This window comes from Parus major, chromosome 3, assembly GCF_001522545.3.
Source record: "Parus major isolate Abel chromosome 3, Parus_major1.1, whole genome shotgun sequence".
NCBI lineage: Eukaryota > Metazoa > Chordata > Aves > Passeriformes > Paridae > Parus > Parus major.
The window spans coordinates 97,686,830-97,704,325 of NC_031770.1; the positions used below are offsets into that span (position 1 = coordinate 97,686,830).

At 36.0% G+C, this 17,496-nt stretch overlaps 1 protein-coding gene across 6 annotated transcripts in view; it reads right to left on the minus strand.

Moving 5' to 3' along the window:
- Positions 1-17,496, minus strand: part of KIDINS220 (kinase D interacting substrate 220) — a 74,519-nt gene that overhangs the window by 38,289 nt on the left and 18,734 nt on the right. For all 6 annotated transcript variants that reach the window (XM_033513058.1, XM_015622145.1, XM_015622144.1 and 3 more), the window contains 13 exons: positions 17,198-17,296; positions 14,766-14,864; positions 14,012-14,110; positions 12,877-13,054; positions 12,217-12,381; positions 10,689-10,868; positions 10,172-10,337; positions 9,135-9,286; positions 6,495-6,784; positions 3,113-3,253; positions 2,247-2,490; positions 1,966-2,054; positions 838-982 (listed from right to left, as the gene is read on the minus strand). In XM_033513058.1, coding sequence (XP_033368949.1) covers positions 838-982; positions 1,966-2,054; positions 2,247-2,490; positions 3,113-3,253; positions 6,495-6,784; positions 9,135-9,286; positions 10,172-10,337; positions 10,689-10,868; positions 12,217-12,381; positions 12,877-13,054; positions 14,012-14,110; positions 14,766-14,864; positions 17,198-17,296 — 2,047 coding nt within the window. The remainder of the gene's footprint in view (positions 1-837; positions 983-1,965; positions 2,055-2,246; positions 2,491-3,112; positions 3,254-6,494; positions 6,785-9,134; positions 9,287-10,171; positions 10,338-10,688; positions 10,869-12,216; positions 12,382-12,876; positions 13,055-14,011; positions 14,111-14,765; positions 14,865-17,197; positions 17,297-17,496) is intronic.

Below are 17,496 nucleotides of genomic sequence, written 5' to 3' on the forward strand. Positions count from 1 at the left end.
ACTAAAAGTGTCCTTGCAAGGTCTTTTTTTAAGTTTATTTTTACAACTTATTTTACAACAAAACTAACATTTTGTGATTTTGTTATACTTTCAAAATTGCACTATAATTTGCCAAAACAAGATAGGCTACATGCTACAAATTGCAGTGACAAGCTAAGAGACAGCAGACTTATTTAAAACATTAGCCCAGAATTTGAGGTCTGTCGCAGATTTATACTCATAACTATACCCAGTGTGAAAAGTAACTCAATTTCTTTGTTCTGGGTAGCTGTAGGGCTACCCAGTGCCTTCTAGTGTCTGCAACAGAAAAGACAGTAAATAATCACTCCCCATTCACTTCTTTTTATTAAACATCCGTATGCCCTTTTTTAGTTATTTTCAGTTTTTAAACCTCAGAGATACCAACATCTTGACTGTGTTTTGCTGAAGAAAAACAAGTGAGAAAATGCTTTCATCAGCCTCACACAATCATTTAGAGAAAAAGGACTCCAAATACTCAGCAAAAATGAACAGGATATATATCTGGTTTTCCCCTCACAGCTTACTTTTTCAGATGTCATCAGTGAAATCTTTGTTCACCCTACAGGAAAATGTAATTTTCTTATCCTGTTTCAAAATCAAAAAATACAAAATTTTCTAAAAATGTAGACTAGAATAATTTTCCTCACAACTGAAGTCAATGAAACAACAAATATTATGTATCTTTCATTCAAATTCTATATAAATTAGTCTATAATTTTTTCTTACATTCTGGAAGAGTTTGCTTCAGAAGGATTTTCTACCTACAAGCAGCCAAAACACAATCCTGTTTACTGCACATGAGCATGTCACACTTACCTGTCACTGAAACAATATTTAGCAACCTCCTCATGGTCTGAGGACTGATATCACTGAACCAATCCTCTGTAACCAACAGCTTGGTCAAATCAAAAGACATTTGGCGGGTAATGGTCCTCTGCATCTGGCGTCTTCGGTAAGTATCCTGATAATGAAACAAAAACCCAAGGAATACTGATTAATATCAAAAGTTTTTATGTATTTTCAGCTTTACTTGATAATCAAGTTAGAGCCTTTGTGAGTAAGTCTGTGAGGCAGACAGGTGATATCAAACGTACAAGAATTTAATTCTAATTTAGCTGTGTAACACTGAACATTATTTCCATAGAAGCCAACAAGTGGTTAGAGTTACACATTTTATTTCCATATCAATTCTGACAGGTCAAAATAGAGTGACATAGCAAAATATTTTATAAGAAGGTTAGTACTTTCAGCATTTCCATCATCTCTTCCTACTGTCTCTCCAAAGGGTTAGTACCATCCATTTACTAACTTCATGTAAAAATTGACCATCAGGTTCCTCTGCTACAAAATTCCCAAAGTCTCTACCAATGGCAGTCCAAAAACCTCAGATTCCTCAGATTCTGTGTCACTTCTTACAACTTTCTAGATACCTTTTATTCAACCAGTTTGTGATTTTATACAAAGATGAAAGAAGAGAAAGCAGGAAAAAAATGTGGTAGACATTGCAGTACAAGTCTAGTACTTAATATCTGAAATTCTTTGATTTACCCAATTACTGCTCCTTGTTGCAACATCCTGCTGATACCTGCAAACTGATACCTGGCTTACACAAAAAAAAATACAAAATATACACACATTCATAGACCATATCCCCTATCAGATTTGCTGTATCACCTCAGCATTCACAGAAAACTGTGTTTAATTTTTTTGTGGAGAGGAATACTTTGGCGAGCAACCAAACTTCTTCCTCTCTGACAGAGCATCAGTCCACTGATGTAAGAGCAGACTTTTCCTACATGGATAATTTATAAAAAAATTCATAATTTATAAAAAATTAATAAGAATGGCTTGATAAGTCTTCCAAGTTGATATTATTGAAAAAAGAAAACAAAAAAGAAAAAAGGTTTTACCAGTATCTCTATTTAGACTAAAAATCCTTCTCACCCGCCTGTTGAGAGCAGTTTTGCTACCAAGTTTGGTCATGTCTCCAAGACTGTTCTGAGAAACTCTCCTGTCAACCTCTTCATGCAATCCTATGGAAAGGAAAACAAAGATAAGCATTTTCTCTAGTCATATATATCTTCCTGACCTGTAAAAATAACACTAATGATCTGTTAATTATTTAAATTAAGTAAGATTTATTAATTGAATTTTTTTCCTTCCAAAACCCAGATTTTGGACCTTTGGTTTTGTAATGCTGTTATCACTCTCCTTCATAACCTTACCTGCATTATCTGCGTAAGGAATATCCCCATTGGTTGTTGAAGCTACCATCAGTTTTTTTGCATTACTAAGCCCTCGGCTATTCAGAAAAACGGGCAAATGGACAATATTTCGCATGTAATCATGGCCATTTATGTTTGAATCACGTAGAACACTGTTGAGATTCTGGTTAATTGCCTTTATAATAATATGTGGGTCACTTGCAAAAATTGCAATGAAGGGGCCTTTTGAAAACAAGACTCGTACCTGTAGAAAAGCAGACAGTACACCTTGTTAGTAACAACTAACATTAGCTGCAGATCATTTGAACATTTGGCTCAACATTTTATATTCATTCTGTTTAAGGAATAAACCTGAGAGGCCAAGAGAAGTATAGATGTATAGAGATGTCAGCTTCTTCTGCATGAGATATCTAACATTAGGAACTTACCCAGTTAGAAACAGGCACAATTTAACAGCAAAATTTACAGTAGAAGTTGTCACCAAGGATGCAGTAATGTTCCAGCTCCCCACAAATATTTAAGTATTTTTCATCTAAAGAACTTCAAGGGTAAATATGAAAAATTCTCCATTTTAAGTTTGTTTCAACAGAATTTTTATTTTCCATAGTCTATATTTGTTTATTTCAAACTTTTTCAAACTTTGTACTTTGCATGTACTAACATGCAATTTAATTTTTTAATGCGTTTTAAAACACATCACTCTTAGCATTATAGTTATGCCACTGTACACAAATTTCAATTACTACAACACAGCCTTCTATTTACAGAAAGCATATGAAAACATATGATAATTGTATCTGAGCTCATCTGTGGAAGAGATCATGCATATAATCCAGAGGTAATCTTTATAAAATGATCCAACTCACAGTATCAAGCATCTGTAAAACCTTGTCCTGTTCACAAGCATCCAATCCATCAATAATTACAACAAGCCTTGTCTGATTCTGAGTGAAGCTGTCAATGGTTTTTGCCATTTTGGCCATCAGTTCCACTTCACATTTCAAAACCTATAAAAATGAAAAACAAAGAAGGAAAAGACATCACTATAATACTTAAAACTGATATATATTTTAAAAACTGACATACACTTAAAAATACATATATTTCCTTTTGCAGCTTGCTATTTGTCCTAAAAATACTTCAGTAAGTTTACAAGAATAAACTTAGGAACACTCAAAGTGAAAAGTCCCAAAATGCCACTTCCAACATATTCATTTCCCATTTGAACAAAAATGTACAGCAGAAACATATATTCCACTTTGATACAACAAACTATCCTTATTTAAAATCCATTACAATGTTATTTAAGAAAATCATATTTATGCATAGTAAAACATTATTTCAGAAGTAAATAAAAGAGTGTTTGTAGCTTCAGCTACTCCTCAAAAATTGCTTTGCATAAAATGCACAGCAAAATTTTCTATCTGCCTTCCAGTCAAGTACATTATGCTATTACTCTAATGCTCAATCATTGCTATTCAAGATAATGCAGTCTGAAGATTTGTTAAGTTTTTCAACATTGTTACACATGTAACAACCACCCATAACATAGAAACAAAGGTGGAATTTGCTACCTCAGCTTCAGCAGCTAACAGGTAGACACTAATATCTGATCTCTTAACCAGTAGATTCATTAGAATGTGCACAATAAGATGACATAAAACAGATGAATATATATGAATGTATCTCCTGATATACCTACTTCGCTTCTTTGATGGCAAATAGTGAACCTAACTCCTAAAAGGCTGAAGTTATGTCAGATAAATACTACTCAAAAAAAAAATTGTCAAGAAACACAGTACCAAGACACAATCAGGTTTCCTGTGCTGTAAAAACATGGCACCAGGCATGCTGGCATCAGAAGGGATTCACCTTTCTCAAAGGGCAAAGAGAGCCTTTGACAAGGAGCCAGCAGGTTTAATTGACAGAGCTTCCAACAAGACATGACAGGGGATGGGGGATAATATCAAGCTTGCTCATAACAAACTGTGGGATGACACACCAAAGTTAGAGGGATACAGTGCTAATGAGAGCTCTCATCTGAGATGTGATGGCCACTCTGGAGCACAACTGGAAGTCTTACGGAGACGAGGCAGAGGCTCCTGGGGTAACACAGAAGCAAACAGGAAAACACCACTGAAATACATCAAAGGAATTAAAGAGTGTTCCTCTAAGAGGGCAAAATGGCTAACAGCCCAGCTGAGGTGCCTCTATCCAGTGCACAGAGTGGGCAGCTAACAGGAGGAGCTGGAAGCCACCATGCTGCTAGAAAGCTATGATCCAGCTGCCATTCCAGAAATCTGGTGGATGAATCCTATGACTGGAGTGCAACTGTCAATGGCTGTAGGCTGTTCAAATGGGACAGGAGATGACGGAAGGAAGGGAGAAGTTGCCCTCTGCATCAAGAGACAGAGAGGTCACAAAGAGATGTTTCTGAGAAGCAGCCATCAACAGTAGAGTCAGTGCACAAAAATCTGCAAGGACCAGACCAATAAATGACACCTTGTGGTTTGTGTCTGTGACGAAGCCTTTGTGTCCCCACTACAGGAGGCATCATGCTCATGGGCTTGTATCCTCCTGGGGAACTTAGATGACCCCAACATGTGGAAATGTAATGTCATGAGCTGCCAGCAATCCAGGAGATTTCTGGAATGCATGGAGGATAACTTCTTCAGCTAGGTAACAGACAAGACCTACCAGAAGGGGAGCAACACCGGACCTGCTGGTCACTAATGTAAGTGGGCTAACAGGGGACATCAAGCTTGGAGGCAGCCTGGGCTGCACTGATCACACATCGGTGGAGTTTGCAGTCCTGAGGGTCAGGGTAAGGAGTAAAGTCAGCACATTTTAGGAAAAAATTTAGAATTTTTTCCTAAAAATTGCATTTTAGGAAAGCAAACTTTTAGCTCTTCAAAGAGATAGTCAACAGACCCCCTGGAAAACCGCCCACAGGGACAACACAGCTGGCAGATCTTTTAAGGATGTTTTTCATGGAACACAAAAGCCTGTAATCCCCAGGTACAAGAAAATTGGCAAGGGAGACAAAGCTGGCTGTGCTGAGTAGAGACCTGCTGGCCAAACCAAAGAACAAGAAGTGAAAGCAAGCACAGGTATACTAGGAAGAGTATAGGGACACAGTCTGGTTGTGAGGGGATATGGTGAGGAAGGCCAAGGCTCAGCTGGCTCTTGTCAACAGGAATGGAGCACCTCTGCTGTGATGAAAGGCTGAGAGAATTTGGATTATTCAGCCTGAAGATGAGATTCTGGGGACATGTATCTTGTGGCTTTCCAGTACCTAAAGAGGCCTGTAAGTAACATGAGGACAAACTTTTTAGAAGGATCTTTTGCAAGAGGACAAGGGGGGATGGTTTTAAAAACTGAAGAACAGTCAATTTAGGTTAAATATAAGAAAGAAGTGTATTTAAAATGAGGTGGTAAAACACTGGTACCGATTGCCCAAAGAAGTTGTGGATGCCCATCCTTGGAAACATTTAAAGTCAGATTGCACTGGGCTCTGAGCAGCCTGATCTAATTGAAGACATCCCTGCTCATTACAGGGAGATTGTACTGACTGACCTTTCAAAGGTCACTTTCAATTCAAACTATTCTATGACCATATGAAAAATATTTGTACAACAGATTTTTAACAATACATTGTCTGTAATCTACAAAGTTAACAATCACGATACTACATTTTACTTTTAAATAGGAGCATACAGCCTATCTGGTAACAGCCTAAGAGTTTATTTATCAGTTTATAGATACAGGCCAGCAAAACAATAGCATTTTTCTACCATTTTTCATTAAATACATGGAGTGTTGTGAAATTCTTTTTCAGTGCTACAGTTCCTTTCTTAGCAAAGAGGTCTTGCAGACAGATAAAGTTAAGCTTGTTTTTACACCTTTAGAAGATTCTCAAAGTTATTCTTTCTAATCTTATGATCTAGAATAAGCTTTTACTAAATAATGGTAATTGAGAATTGTTTTCCAAGTACTTTCTTCTCAGCAAAAATAAAATCAGAAAACTGAAACCCCAAATTTAACATTTATGATTAAGCAGACAGATCTCATATACTAAGCAAAATTACCTCTAGCACAGAAGTGTTCCATTCAGTAAAAACTCACCAACTCTCATTCTCCTGTTGTGAGACTTGGCCTGATTAAATTAATGGTGCCTCAGCTTAATGATGTTCCATGTTTGGGGGTTTGTTTCATTCGTTTTAAGGGCCAATTCATATAAATGCTCACCTTCATGAACCCCTCACTTTTCAACTTGTGAAGCTTGGAGGCAGCACTGTGAAGACGCTTTCTCTGAGAATTCAAAACCGAATCCATCACCTGCCACCATGTGCGGCAATTCAAGCAAAAAGCCAAACCAACAATACAGGTCACTGTTATGAGAATAACATTCACTGTCATGTTGGCTGATTCCACATTAAAAATTGCCAACAGGGCGATCGCAGAAACAACGCAAGACAAGATGAAGAGGAAAATCACAAAGGATGGGAGGCAGCAAGTTTTCTTCCATTTCTTTTTACCTAGGAAACAAGTATTACTGTTAGAATTAACATACAATGTGATGACAGGTGAGTGCATCTATTAATTTGCATAATTCTCATAAAACACTGACAGGCACAAAAGCTTACTGCAGTGTTACTACCCAGTCACAAACCAGTGGGAAAAAAAAATCTATTATTTGCCAAAATTCTTGGTACTTCTGAAGCAGAGATACTCCTTTAATCTTCAGTTTCTTTTCATCATTTCATGAACTCCACACTGGATGGAAATGACAATTTTGTATAAGTGCTATCACCCCTTTTGTGGTATTTCTCTGTAAAGTGTATTTATGTAAATAAACTGTAGGACAACAGTGCAGGAACTACTTAAGTTTTTAACCAGAACCTGGTATTTACATAATCTAACAGTAATGGTACTATTGAAGAACTAAACCAAAATTGCAAGCTGCAACCTGAGGCCATCCTTTCTTGCATGCTAAAACACACACGAATGGGAAAACTGCAGCAAATATGGTTTGGACAATTCACAAAGGCCCCAGAGGAGAGTACAGAGCTCCTGACTTCAAGTGGACTGATAAGAAATAAAGCAAATAGTGTAGTTGGAGTTTAGCACAGCTAAATCAGTGATCAGCATTTTACAAAGCAATAATCTCTGCCTTTAGGAACTGCACAGATCCAGCGGTACACCTAGAAAATTGCTGTCTTCTGGTCACATTTGTTGATAAGAAAGGACAGAATGGCAATGACCCGAAGCAAAATTAAGACAACTAAAAATCAGTATTTGAAGTGCAGGGGGGAAAATCAAATTTTTAATATGCTACACAGGAAGAATACCCAAGGTTTATATGTGGTCCATATCATTCTCTACACCAAGGTATGAGCTGCAAAAGTTTTTCACATTGCTGGCATAAGTGACTCATAGGATTGTGCTGCAGGACAAAGCAACAGAAATGCATGACAGAAGTGAGAGGCAAGAAACAAAGGGGAACAATTCAGATAATTAGATTCAGTTTTAGACATAAGTAGAAATGCAAGCATCCTCTTACTAGAAAGAGACAGAACTGGATTAGAGAGACACTTAAATATCATGAACAAGTAAATGACAACTGAAAGAGGCATGCCCGCAAGTTTACAGACATAACAAAAATTAAGATACAGAAGGCTAAAAATAAACCTCTATGGAATTTCTGTGAACATCTAGAGGTAATAAACCTATGACCCTGGACCTGTAAACAACCGGAGAAAAGGAGAGAATGTGCAAAATCACTAAATAGATAAAATAAATTTAAAAAATCAATTATATAATTAGGCAGAGCACAGGAAGGGAACAGAGCAAAGAATACAAAAGAATGTAAGATTATAAATGAAAGGGAAAAGATGATTACTGCAAATAATCACGAGAAGCCAGCACTACATGGCCGTTCCAAAGACAACTTCAGGAGAAATTACAGCATTATGAAAGCTGTTTCACTGAGATTAAGGAGAGGAACTGCAGAACCTAACACAGAAAAAAAGGTGGAAAAATCCACACATCCCTTTCATAAAGAGCACTTAGTGAATATGAAAAAAAAAAGAGGAGTAAATTGTGTTCAGCACACAGCTGAACATAGCACACATAGCATGTTTTTTCCAGCCCCTGCAGGACAGAGGAGTCTAAACATTTCAATTTGTGAGAGGTGACAGATTCCTCAATTTATGGACAAAAATAAATGAGAAGTAACTGACACATACTAAACTTAAAGTACAAATAAGTCCTCAATTAATTGAAAATCAAGTTCAAGAACTCCGTCTTCACAATATCATACTCTACTCTGCATATTTATTTTTCTAGAAATCTACAGATGAAACAGAACAAAAAAACTTGTTCCATTTGGATCAATTACATACATTTCATCCCATCTTACTCCCAGCAGTTTATAGGATTGACCAACATGTTCTACACATTTATTATTTCCAAGAATAAGTAGTGGTCACTCATAACTGCTTTAAATTAAAATCTATAAACTAAACAAACCTCCCATAGCAATACACAAAAACATACATTTCCCTTTATCTGACTCTGTCAGAATGACTTAATTGTTATGAAAATATGCTGCATCTGTAAGGATGTAATATAAATATACATTTCCACTGACACTTCTGAAAAGTGTATTTCACAGTATTACTATATGAATAAAATCAAGCTTAGCAAATAAAACAGGACATTTTTTTCCTCCAAACAAAGAGTTTCCCCTTCTCCATGAATTTCTGCATGGCTACAACAATTTCTAGAAAGAGCTTATAACACAAAAAACAGAAGCCCTGGTAACAGTGCACTGAAATGGAATAATTAGAAATGTCATTCAGGTAAAAAAAAAAAACCAAAAACAACCTTGTGTATCTTCTGTCTTGAAAACTCGAAATAGCCTTGTTGCTAGGAAACCAAATTCCCTTTCACAGGCATCAGAGAGGGTAGCAATCATCTCAGCCAGTGAAGTCTCTCCACCTACACTGGACAGTCTATTGTAGTCTGTAAACAAAAATCTGAAAAGAGAAAAAAACATGTATTTTGTACACTTCAGAAAACTTTAAATATTTTCTGGCAACTAAAACAAAAGTCTTGCTGGATCTCTGTATTTAAGTTTTTTTAAGTGGTACAAAAAGTAAAACACTAATTTTTTTAAAAAAACCTACATGGAATTTAACTACTTCTTCTCCATTTATCAACTTCTTTGCTTCACTTCCTATTCTAAGACTTGATTTCTTAAAAGGCTAAAAATTCTCATTAATAGGACCTTAGATGGCAGTAAAAACATGAAAACACCTTTATGATGCCAAAACAAAACACGGACAAATATTTTCAAAACTTCATTCTGATCTATTTTTAAATATTTGCAGAGGATTAAAAAATTACATAAACACAAGATCACATAAAAGCACCATGAGGCTAAAATAGAAGTCTTTAAACGACAGAAGTAAATGAAATTTTGAAACACACAGCATAAATTTTCTTGATTTTAGATAAACTAGAAGCTTTGAACAGTCTAACATTCTGCTTACACAGAGGAAAAAAACCCTCAAACCTTAACAGAAGTCATCAGTGGAACAAGAATTAAACATACATAATACACAATAAGCTATACCAGAAAATTATTTTATCTGGTATGAATTTTCATTAATACAATAGCCAAAACCCCTAATCCTAAAAATCACTAACTTGTACCAACTTTGGCTGACAGTTTTTTCTTGAAAACACTACTACCTTCTTCACACTGAAAAGCTGATGATCTTCTAGGGTTACTGTTTTTCAAACAGGAATCTCAACAACTTTTCACATGAAGCTAAACATGCACATTGATATGCACAGTTTGAGAAGTATCAGAGTGAGCCTGACTGATTACTCAAGAGTAAATAAATGAAATAACTAACCTGACAGGTAAAGCTTTAGTGGTTTGCTCTGGTAGTTCTGGTGGGTTCACAAACATGAGTTTGAGAAGCAGTTCTAAATATCCAACATGTCTTGCCAACCTTGTACTTAACACCCAGGCCCAGTTCCATCTCTCCCCTTCTCTCCGGCCACCAAAGTAAATTACAGCTAAAATATTAAAAAGATGTTATAGTTTTAATTCAGTCAACATTGACAGCTGAAAGAATTATGAAACTGATCAGAAAAAGCATGGAGTTCTGTAAAAAAAGTTATGAACTTTTAGCAGTTAGAGTAAAAATGAGAAGGGTTAAGAGTAACACAACGAAATTAATAAAATCCTTCTTTGTTCTCAAAAATGCCCTCTCACAAATTACATACAAAACAAAGGGTCCAAAGGGGTCTTGTTGTCTACAAAACCATTTACTATTTTTTTCTGAATGACAAAGCATATCTATCTATGAAGCAATATTTAATTCCAGAAACAGATTAAAATCTTAATGAATTCCATATAAGACTTACTAAAGAAAATGTAGAGAACAGCTAATAAGCTGAGTGACACTGCTATTCCAAGTTTTGCGTCCACTGTGAAAGCAAGCAACAAACCCAAACCTCCACACAGCAAAAGTGTGAGGAATACAATAAGCCAGGAGAACTGAAACAGAGGTTCAATCTGCTGTCCTGCAAAAGTCTTCATTTCATCTAAAACAAAATGACAAAGACCAGTTAACATACGTATTCACTCAAGAACAGATCATTTTTTAGAATAATTTCTTCAGCAGACCATGTAACTTATCCTGATTATTGTTCCAAAAAAAAGACAATGATGCATGAATTCTTCAAACATTAGTGCAATACCCTAAGTTCTCATCCATGCAATGAATGAAAACATTTAAATACACAATACTCATGTTCTTTGCTGCAGATTTTCTACTTTTGAAACTATATTAAAAGTCATGCCATTTCCTGTCCTACTTCAAAAGTGTAAAACATATTTTATGACACTAAGAAAAGTAAATCCATCGTATCTGTCAAAGAAACCCCACCTAACCCCCAAAATCTCAATCACTGGGCATGGACTGTGTTCCTCAAATAGTCATATATAAGAGTAGAATGTGAAGGCTGCAGTATTATTTCTGTTTGTTGATTCTTATTTACTAAAACAGGAATTCCTGAAGGAACTTATTTAGGTTCTACAGAATAAGAAATAATAGATACACAAGGAATAAAAGATACACAACCCAGAATAAAAACAGGAAAGAGGAACAAGAAGAAAACACTGAGTAAGAGCTCATCAGCAATAAATATTACAGTCAAAATATACATGTTTTTTGTTTATGACATGGAACATGAGGTGAAAAAAATTAATGCAGAGATCCCATTTTGGCTAATAGAGAAATCACCAAAAGTAAGAAACACCAAAACCATTTTGAATTATATTGAAACGTCTCAGAAAAACAACCTCTATAAGAAAATGCTAAAACTAAGTAAGATGCCTATTTCCACCAGGAAAAATATTCATTTATTTCATATACTGCATTTGCCTTCCTCTGTCATTTTAGAAAGTTCAAAAAACCTCATAAGTAAGAAAGACGAGAGGGGAAGAAAACTAGATGCAAAGAACATACACTACAGAGAATAAAATATTAATAGTTTGATAATTGTTCTTAACCAATAAAAATAAAAAGACACATAGGATGCACAATAAAAAATACTGCAGCAGAAGAAGTCTGAACTTGAGCTGACACACAAATGGGCCCAGAAAGGCATATTTTGGCAGCTAGACTTTCTGCAGTACCTAAAGGGCAGATTCACTGCTGCAGGAAACTCACAGGAAAATGGACAAAGCACTTAAAGACTGCCTTGACATTGTATAAATGAACAAAGCAATCTATGGATGAACTGACCACAGTAAAATTTAAATCCTTTCATCATAGAAACATGAGACCAGATACAACATTACATGGACCAACAACTCTCACAAAAACTAGTATGTGATGCTTTTCATAGGTAGATTAGAAGCATTGAAAAGACTAAACCTAGTTTTTACCTTCTAGTTTCTTGAGCAGGAAAGATTTTCCACTTCCCCACTGTGCATACAAGCCTACACAGATAGGTGGCTGCATGGTTGGTTCACTCAGAATATCAGCCAAAGCGCTGCTGTACAGATCATAGCCCAGCATGTCACCGTCAGATTCCGTGGGAGACAAGTGTCCTGCAACACAAATACCGTGCTACACAACTTTGCCCTAAGAGAGCTCTTCAATATGATGATTTTCATACATAAAGGCATAACACATTCACACATATTTGTATATGTACTCCTGCCATGTAACAGCTGTTCAAAGGAATTTTAAATCATCCACATAAATGATAAATAATTATCACAACTATTAAAGCCTACTACAAGACTAAAGATCCCAAACCACAGGAAGTCAGAGAAAGTAATTCTTAGACAAGCAAGATCCAAATAAAAACAAAGTGATCAACAGAAGTCACACAGTATTCAACATCTAAAGCCAAAATAAAAGGTACATTTGCCAGGCTTTTAGAGTAATGGGGCTTTTTGCCAACTGATTGTTTTTAAGCCTTCTCACTAGATGCAACATTAAAACATAAAAAAATCTGTAGCCACAGATACACTTCACCAACTGAATAAACTGAATTGTCAATATATGAGTGATTAAAAAAACCCCAAACTTATACTTACTGGCACCAAATATCTGCGTTAAAATACTCTTCTGGTGGCTACAGTCAATATTGTAAGGGGTTTCTCCTGTCTTGTTGGGTCTATAAAGCAATCGACCGTCTTTTGGATTTCTTAAGAGTAATTCAGCAAGTTTACGGCTTCTTCCGCGAATGGCAATGTGAAGTGGAGTATCTCCTTTCTGCAATTAAGTGAAAAGCTAGTAATATCTAACATGAATTCCTAAGATTATAGACAGACCATATGTTCAACATCGTTTCAGAAGCATTATTTCCCTGAAATCAATCTTAGGGCACTTTTAAAAGCATCAGTGCCTTACAGCAAGCATTCTTCCCTTTGAAAAAGCATTACAAATGTTTCAGAGAAGACATGTGAAAAAGCAGTTCTTAGAACACTAAACCTCAGACATTGCCTTCTTTCTTAAATGCCTATATTAATATGCTAAAGTTCATGAAAGCTGTAGTCTCTGTGTAGAAACAAATGTCTACAGGCAAACTCAGAGACTTGATTGGAACAAGAGATGGTGCTTGTTAGAATTGTTTCAATGTCTGCTCAGACTTCCCCCAAAACTTCCCAGTAAAAGCTTTCTTATTGCATCAAATCAATATTATGACTTATTCACCCTAAATATAATAGTAAGAGATTTAAAAAGCACTAAATAAATGTTCCTGTATTTAAAAGGTTTGCAGTCGAAGTAGGTAATACATAAAAACACAGCAATAATCAGTTGTATTTGTCCTTGGCATCCTTTAGTTAAATGTCTATTAATCAAAAATTAACATTAGTGACAAATAACCATTTTCTATGCTCTTCTTCAAGTGTTCTAACAATTAGTTGCTTTATCTGTGAAAGCTTTATTCCTCGCCTGGATGTTTTTTTCAAGTTAAGAGCACCCTAATACAAAACAAACCAAAACCCAACAACATACTAATGGTGGAAACAAATTTACACTTAATTGTTCTGATCTATTTAATTATTAAGCATATGGGAGACTAAGCATTTAAGTCTTATGGTCTATTTAATTATTAAGCATATGAAAAGCTCTCTTTCTGTATTAGCCTCAACAGCTCTTTCCAAAACCCTGCTGCAAAACTAAAATGATTAAATATACTAAAGTAAACAAACAAATATTCTTTACCTTGTCTACAGCAGAGACCTTAGCTCCTTTATCCAGAAGAAGCTCTACTATTTCAATATTTCTCATCTTGGTTGCCTTTATAAGTGGTGTTTCTCCATCCTAAAATGGAAAAGTAGGACTAATATCAAGATCTCTCTATGCCCAAAACCAAGAAAAAATATAGTGATTGGGTAACAAATTAAAACAGAAAAATTAATATAATTAAAATTAAATATGCTACTGTGCATGCACAAACACTTCAGCACCTATGTCTGTGAAAAAGTACCCAGTTTTCTAGATTGATTAGAATCAACGAACAAAATACATTTCTGTCAATAATAGTGTCAAATAGAGAAAGACAAAATTCAGATTTAATCAAGATACTTGAAAATATTTCATTCATTGAATGCCAATTACTTCTCTTATTCTTCCCCTTACTGCTACACATGCCTGAACTCATGCCTAGTAATATCAGAAACCTCTTTCCCCAGTTTTCAGTAGCACCTGCTCTTTACTCCTTATTCCTGGTCATGTCAGTGATGCTGAGCTAAAGAATCCACATGTTCCCTGCAATCAAGGATTTAACAGCAAATCATATTTATCAACAGAGAGAACATTACTACTGCTGAGAAGCCTTATTTAAAAAAAAATATAACTGTGTTCAACATACCAACACTTCAGAAAAACTGAATTTGGTATGATCTTCACATCACGTAAGAGCTGAGGAAAGAACAGATGTTAAAAAAAGCAATTCAATTAAAATTCTAATTGTTACCTTGGTACATGTCTCAGTGTCAGGGTTGCATTGCAAGATATCCCTCACCATTGTAGCATTTCCTTTTTCAACTGCCCAATATAAAGCAGTTTTATTATCCTAAAAAAAAAAAAAAAAGATTATCAAACACTAACAGTATTTTCATTTAGATGGATTAATTTCCAAAACAGTATTTAAAGTACAATCATTATATATTGAAAATTGCATGTAATACAGCAATTTTTAGTACAGCTCAAGGCAAAGGGAAAGGTCAACAAGTCTAATTGGCACAACAATAGAATTGAGAGGGGAGGATGAAAATTTGGCTAGGGAATATAAATCTCTTTTGAAAACCTTTGTGAAATATATTAAAAGTTTTAACAATCCAAGCAGACTAAACCTGTCTCAAAAAAGTTTCCGAAACTTCATGTAAATACTCAGTTCTAACTCAAATATAGAAATTACCTAATGAAATAAAACAACTATTATTTCAGAGGCCATGCAAGCTGGGAAGCTGTAAAAGTAGATGGACAAGAAAGCCAACACAAAGTACCAGAATGTTGAATAGCCAGGTATTTTATCAGTAAACTGGGGGAAGGTTCATAGCTGCAAATCTGCTTCTGTCATCTTTTTTTCCCCCCAGTGATATGTGGATGTGTGCTACCCCAGAAAGTCTTCACACATGCAATCTTTCTGTAGCCTAGTGACTACACCATGAGTCTTTCTGTTTGATGCATATTTGTATACAGACACTTAAGAAAAGCCTCTGAACACACACCTGCTTCTGAGCAGGAATCTCCAAGTGCCCCTTGCAGCCTTCTACCTTGCTTGCTTCTTTCATTGCAGCTCTTTCTCTTCCACTCATGGGCTTACAGCAAACTGAGTTTAAAGCCTTTCTCAACAGTTTAGCAATTCCTGTCACTAAGATTTCTTTCCTCTCCAATCACTTGGGTTTCATCTTCACTGTCCTTCAGTGACCTGTACATCAGCTACACAGCCAGGCACAGGTCTGACAGATATTCCCAGCTGGGTCCTTCCCCCTCCCAGAAGGGCTGAGGGAAACACCACCTGAGCCCTCATCTGCTCCAACACTCACTCTCAAAGCCTTTTAGTCATGTTTTATCTGCTGAAGGAATCCACCAGCTAGTGACCACATGAATGAATGATCGGCAAGGAACACCACTGCTGGAAGGCCAGACAAGACTCAGCAATATTTCTGAAATGTCACAAATTTGGTCAGCCAACACATCTCCCCAGAACAGGTCTGGCCACCAGGCAGGTGCTGCAATGCCAAACAGCAGAGAAGTTGCTCCCAGCAGGGAAGTAGCATCCATCATCCAATTTTGATACTGCTGGTCCCAAACTATGATCTGAAGTGCAGAGCCAGAACCTTGCCCTGATGGTACTGACTCCTGCTGTGCCTCCTGTAAGGCCACAGAAATATTCTCCAGATCAAGCACTGCAAATTGCCACTCAAGCAATCTCACACTAACAGAAGTCACAAACTTCCCTGCTACCAAAGACATTGCATCCTCCTCCTGTTTCTGTATTGCTTTAGTCATAGTAAGATGTTGAAAAGCTTCAGATTTTCAAACCCATGTCACAGCCAGAATCTGAGACACACAGATTGCCAATGGCAGGTTAGAGGAAGAGATCCAAATGCTACTTTTTCTTGAAAATAAAAACTTGTTGGCTTCTCAGAGAGGCTCTGCAACAGCAGCAGGCATTGAACCTTTGCAGCTCTCAGTGACTAGTTAGTTTTGTGTTCAAACTTGGCAGAACACATGTGCCGACAGAGCAGAGTGATTGGAACAGCTTCAAGCAAAAGAAAGCAAGTTCACTGTAAATAAAACAAGTACCATGCTGAGTGAGAGAGCTTCCAGCAGAAGAGTAAAGCCTTAAGTAGAAGAGTAAATACCTTAATCTATCTAAAAATGTAAAAGGACAAAAAAGAAAGAGGGGCTAGGTAGAAAACATGGAAAGCACTGACAACAGTGTTAACAGAAAGCAACACAAAATTGGTGGAGACAAGAACCAACCAAGCACAGTGACAGAAACAATCTTACAACAGATATAATCTCAGGTGCATCACATTTCATTGATATTCTATTTGAAATATTAAAAACATTATATTAAGTGTCTTTTAAAGTATGTCATTATTTTAAACATATTCAGAAGTGCAGATGAAGTAAATTCAGTTTACAACTTTTTCTTTTCAACCATTATACAATTAACTCACTGTGCTTAACAAGCTGTTACAATTATGTGTATCTTATATCTTAAAACCTGCACAGCAATGTGATGTATTTTACTGTTTGATGGAACTTGAGTTTCCTACAGAGCAGACAGAGCAGACTTTAAAGCCCTGTTTTCAGGAACACAGTACAATTGTTTGGTATACAAATCCATGTCCTATTTAAGAATTACTCTAACATTTACATTGTTGTACTTACCTGACCTCTGATATCTATATCAGCATATTTATGGAGCAGGGCCCTCACAATTTCAACGTGACCACCTCTAACAGCCCCAATCAACACTGTATCTCCACTCTAAAAAAATTGTCAAAGAATATTGAACATGAATTAATATTATTTACTAACAAGAAGTGCAACAGAGAATGGATTATAGCTTGCAAATATACACTATGACTAGTTACATTAATAAATCTCCACTCATTAAAAAAAAAAAAAAAGATACAAAAATGAAAACTATCTCTGAAAAAAATGAGTATATAATAGAAAAAAATTCT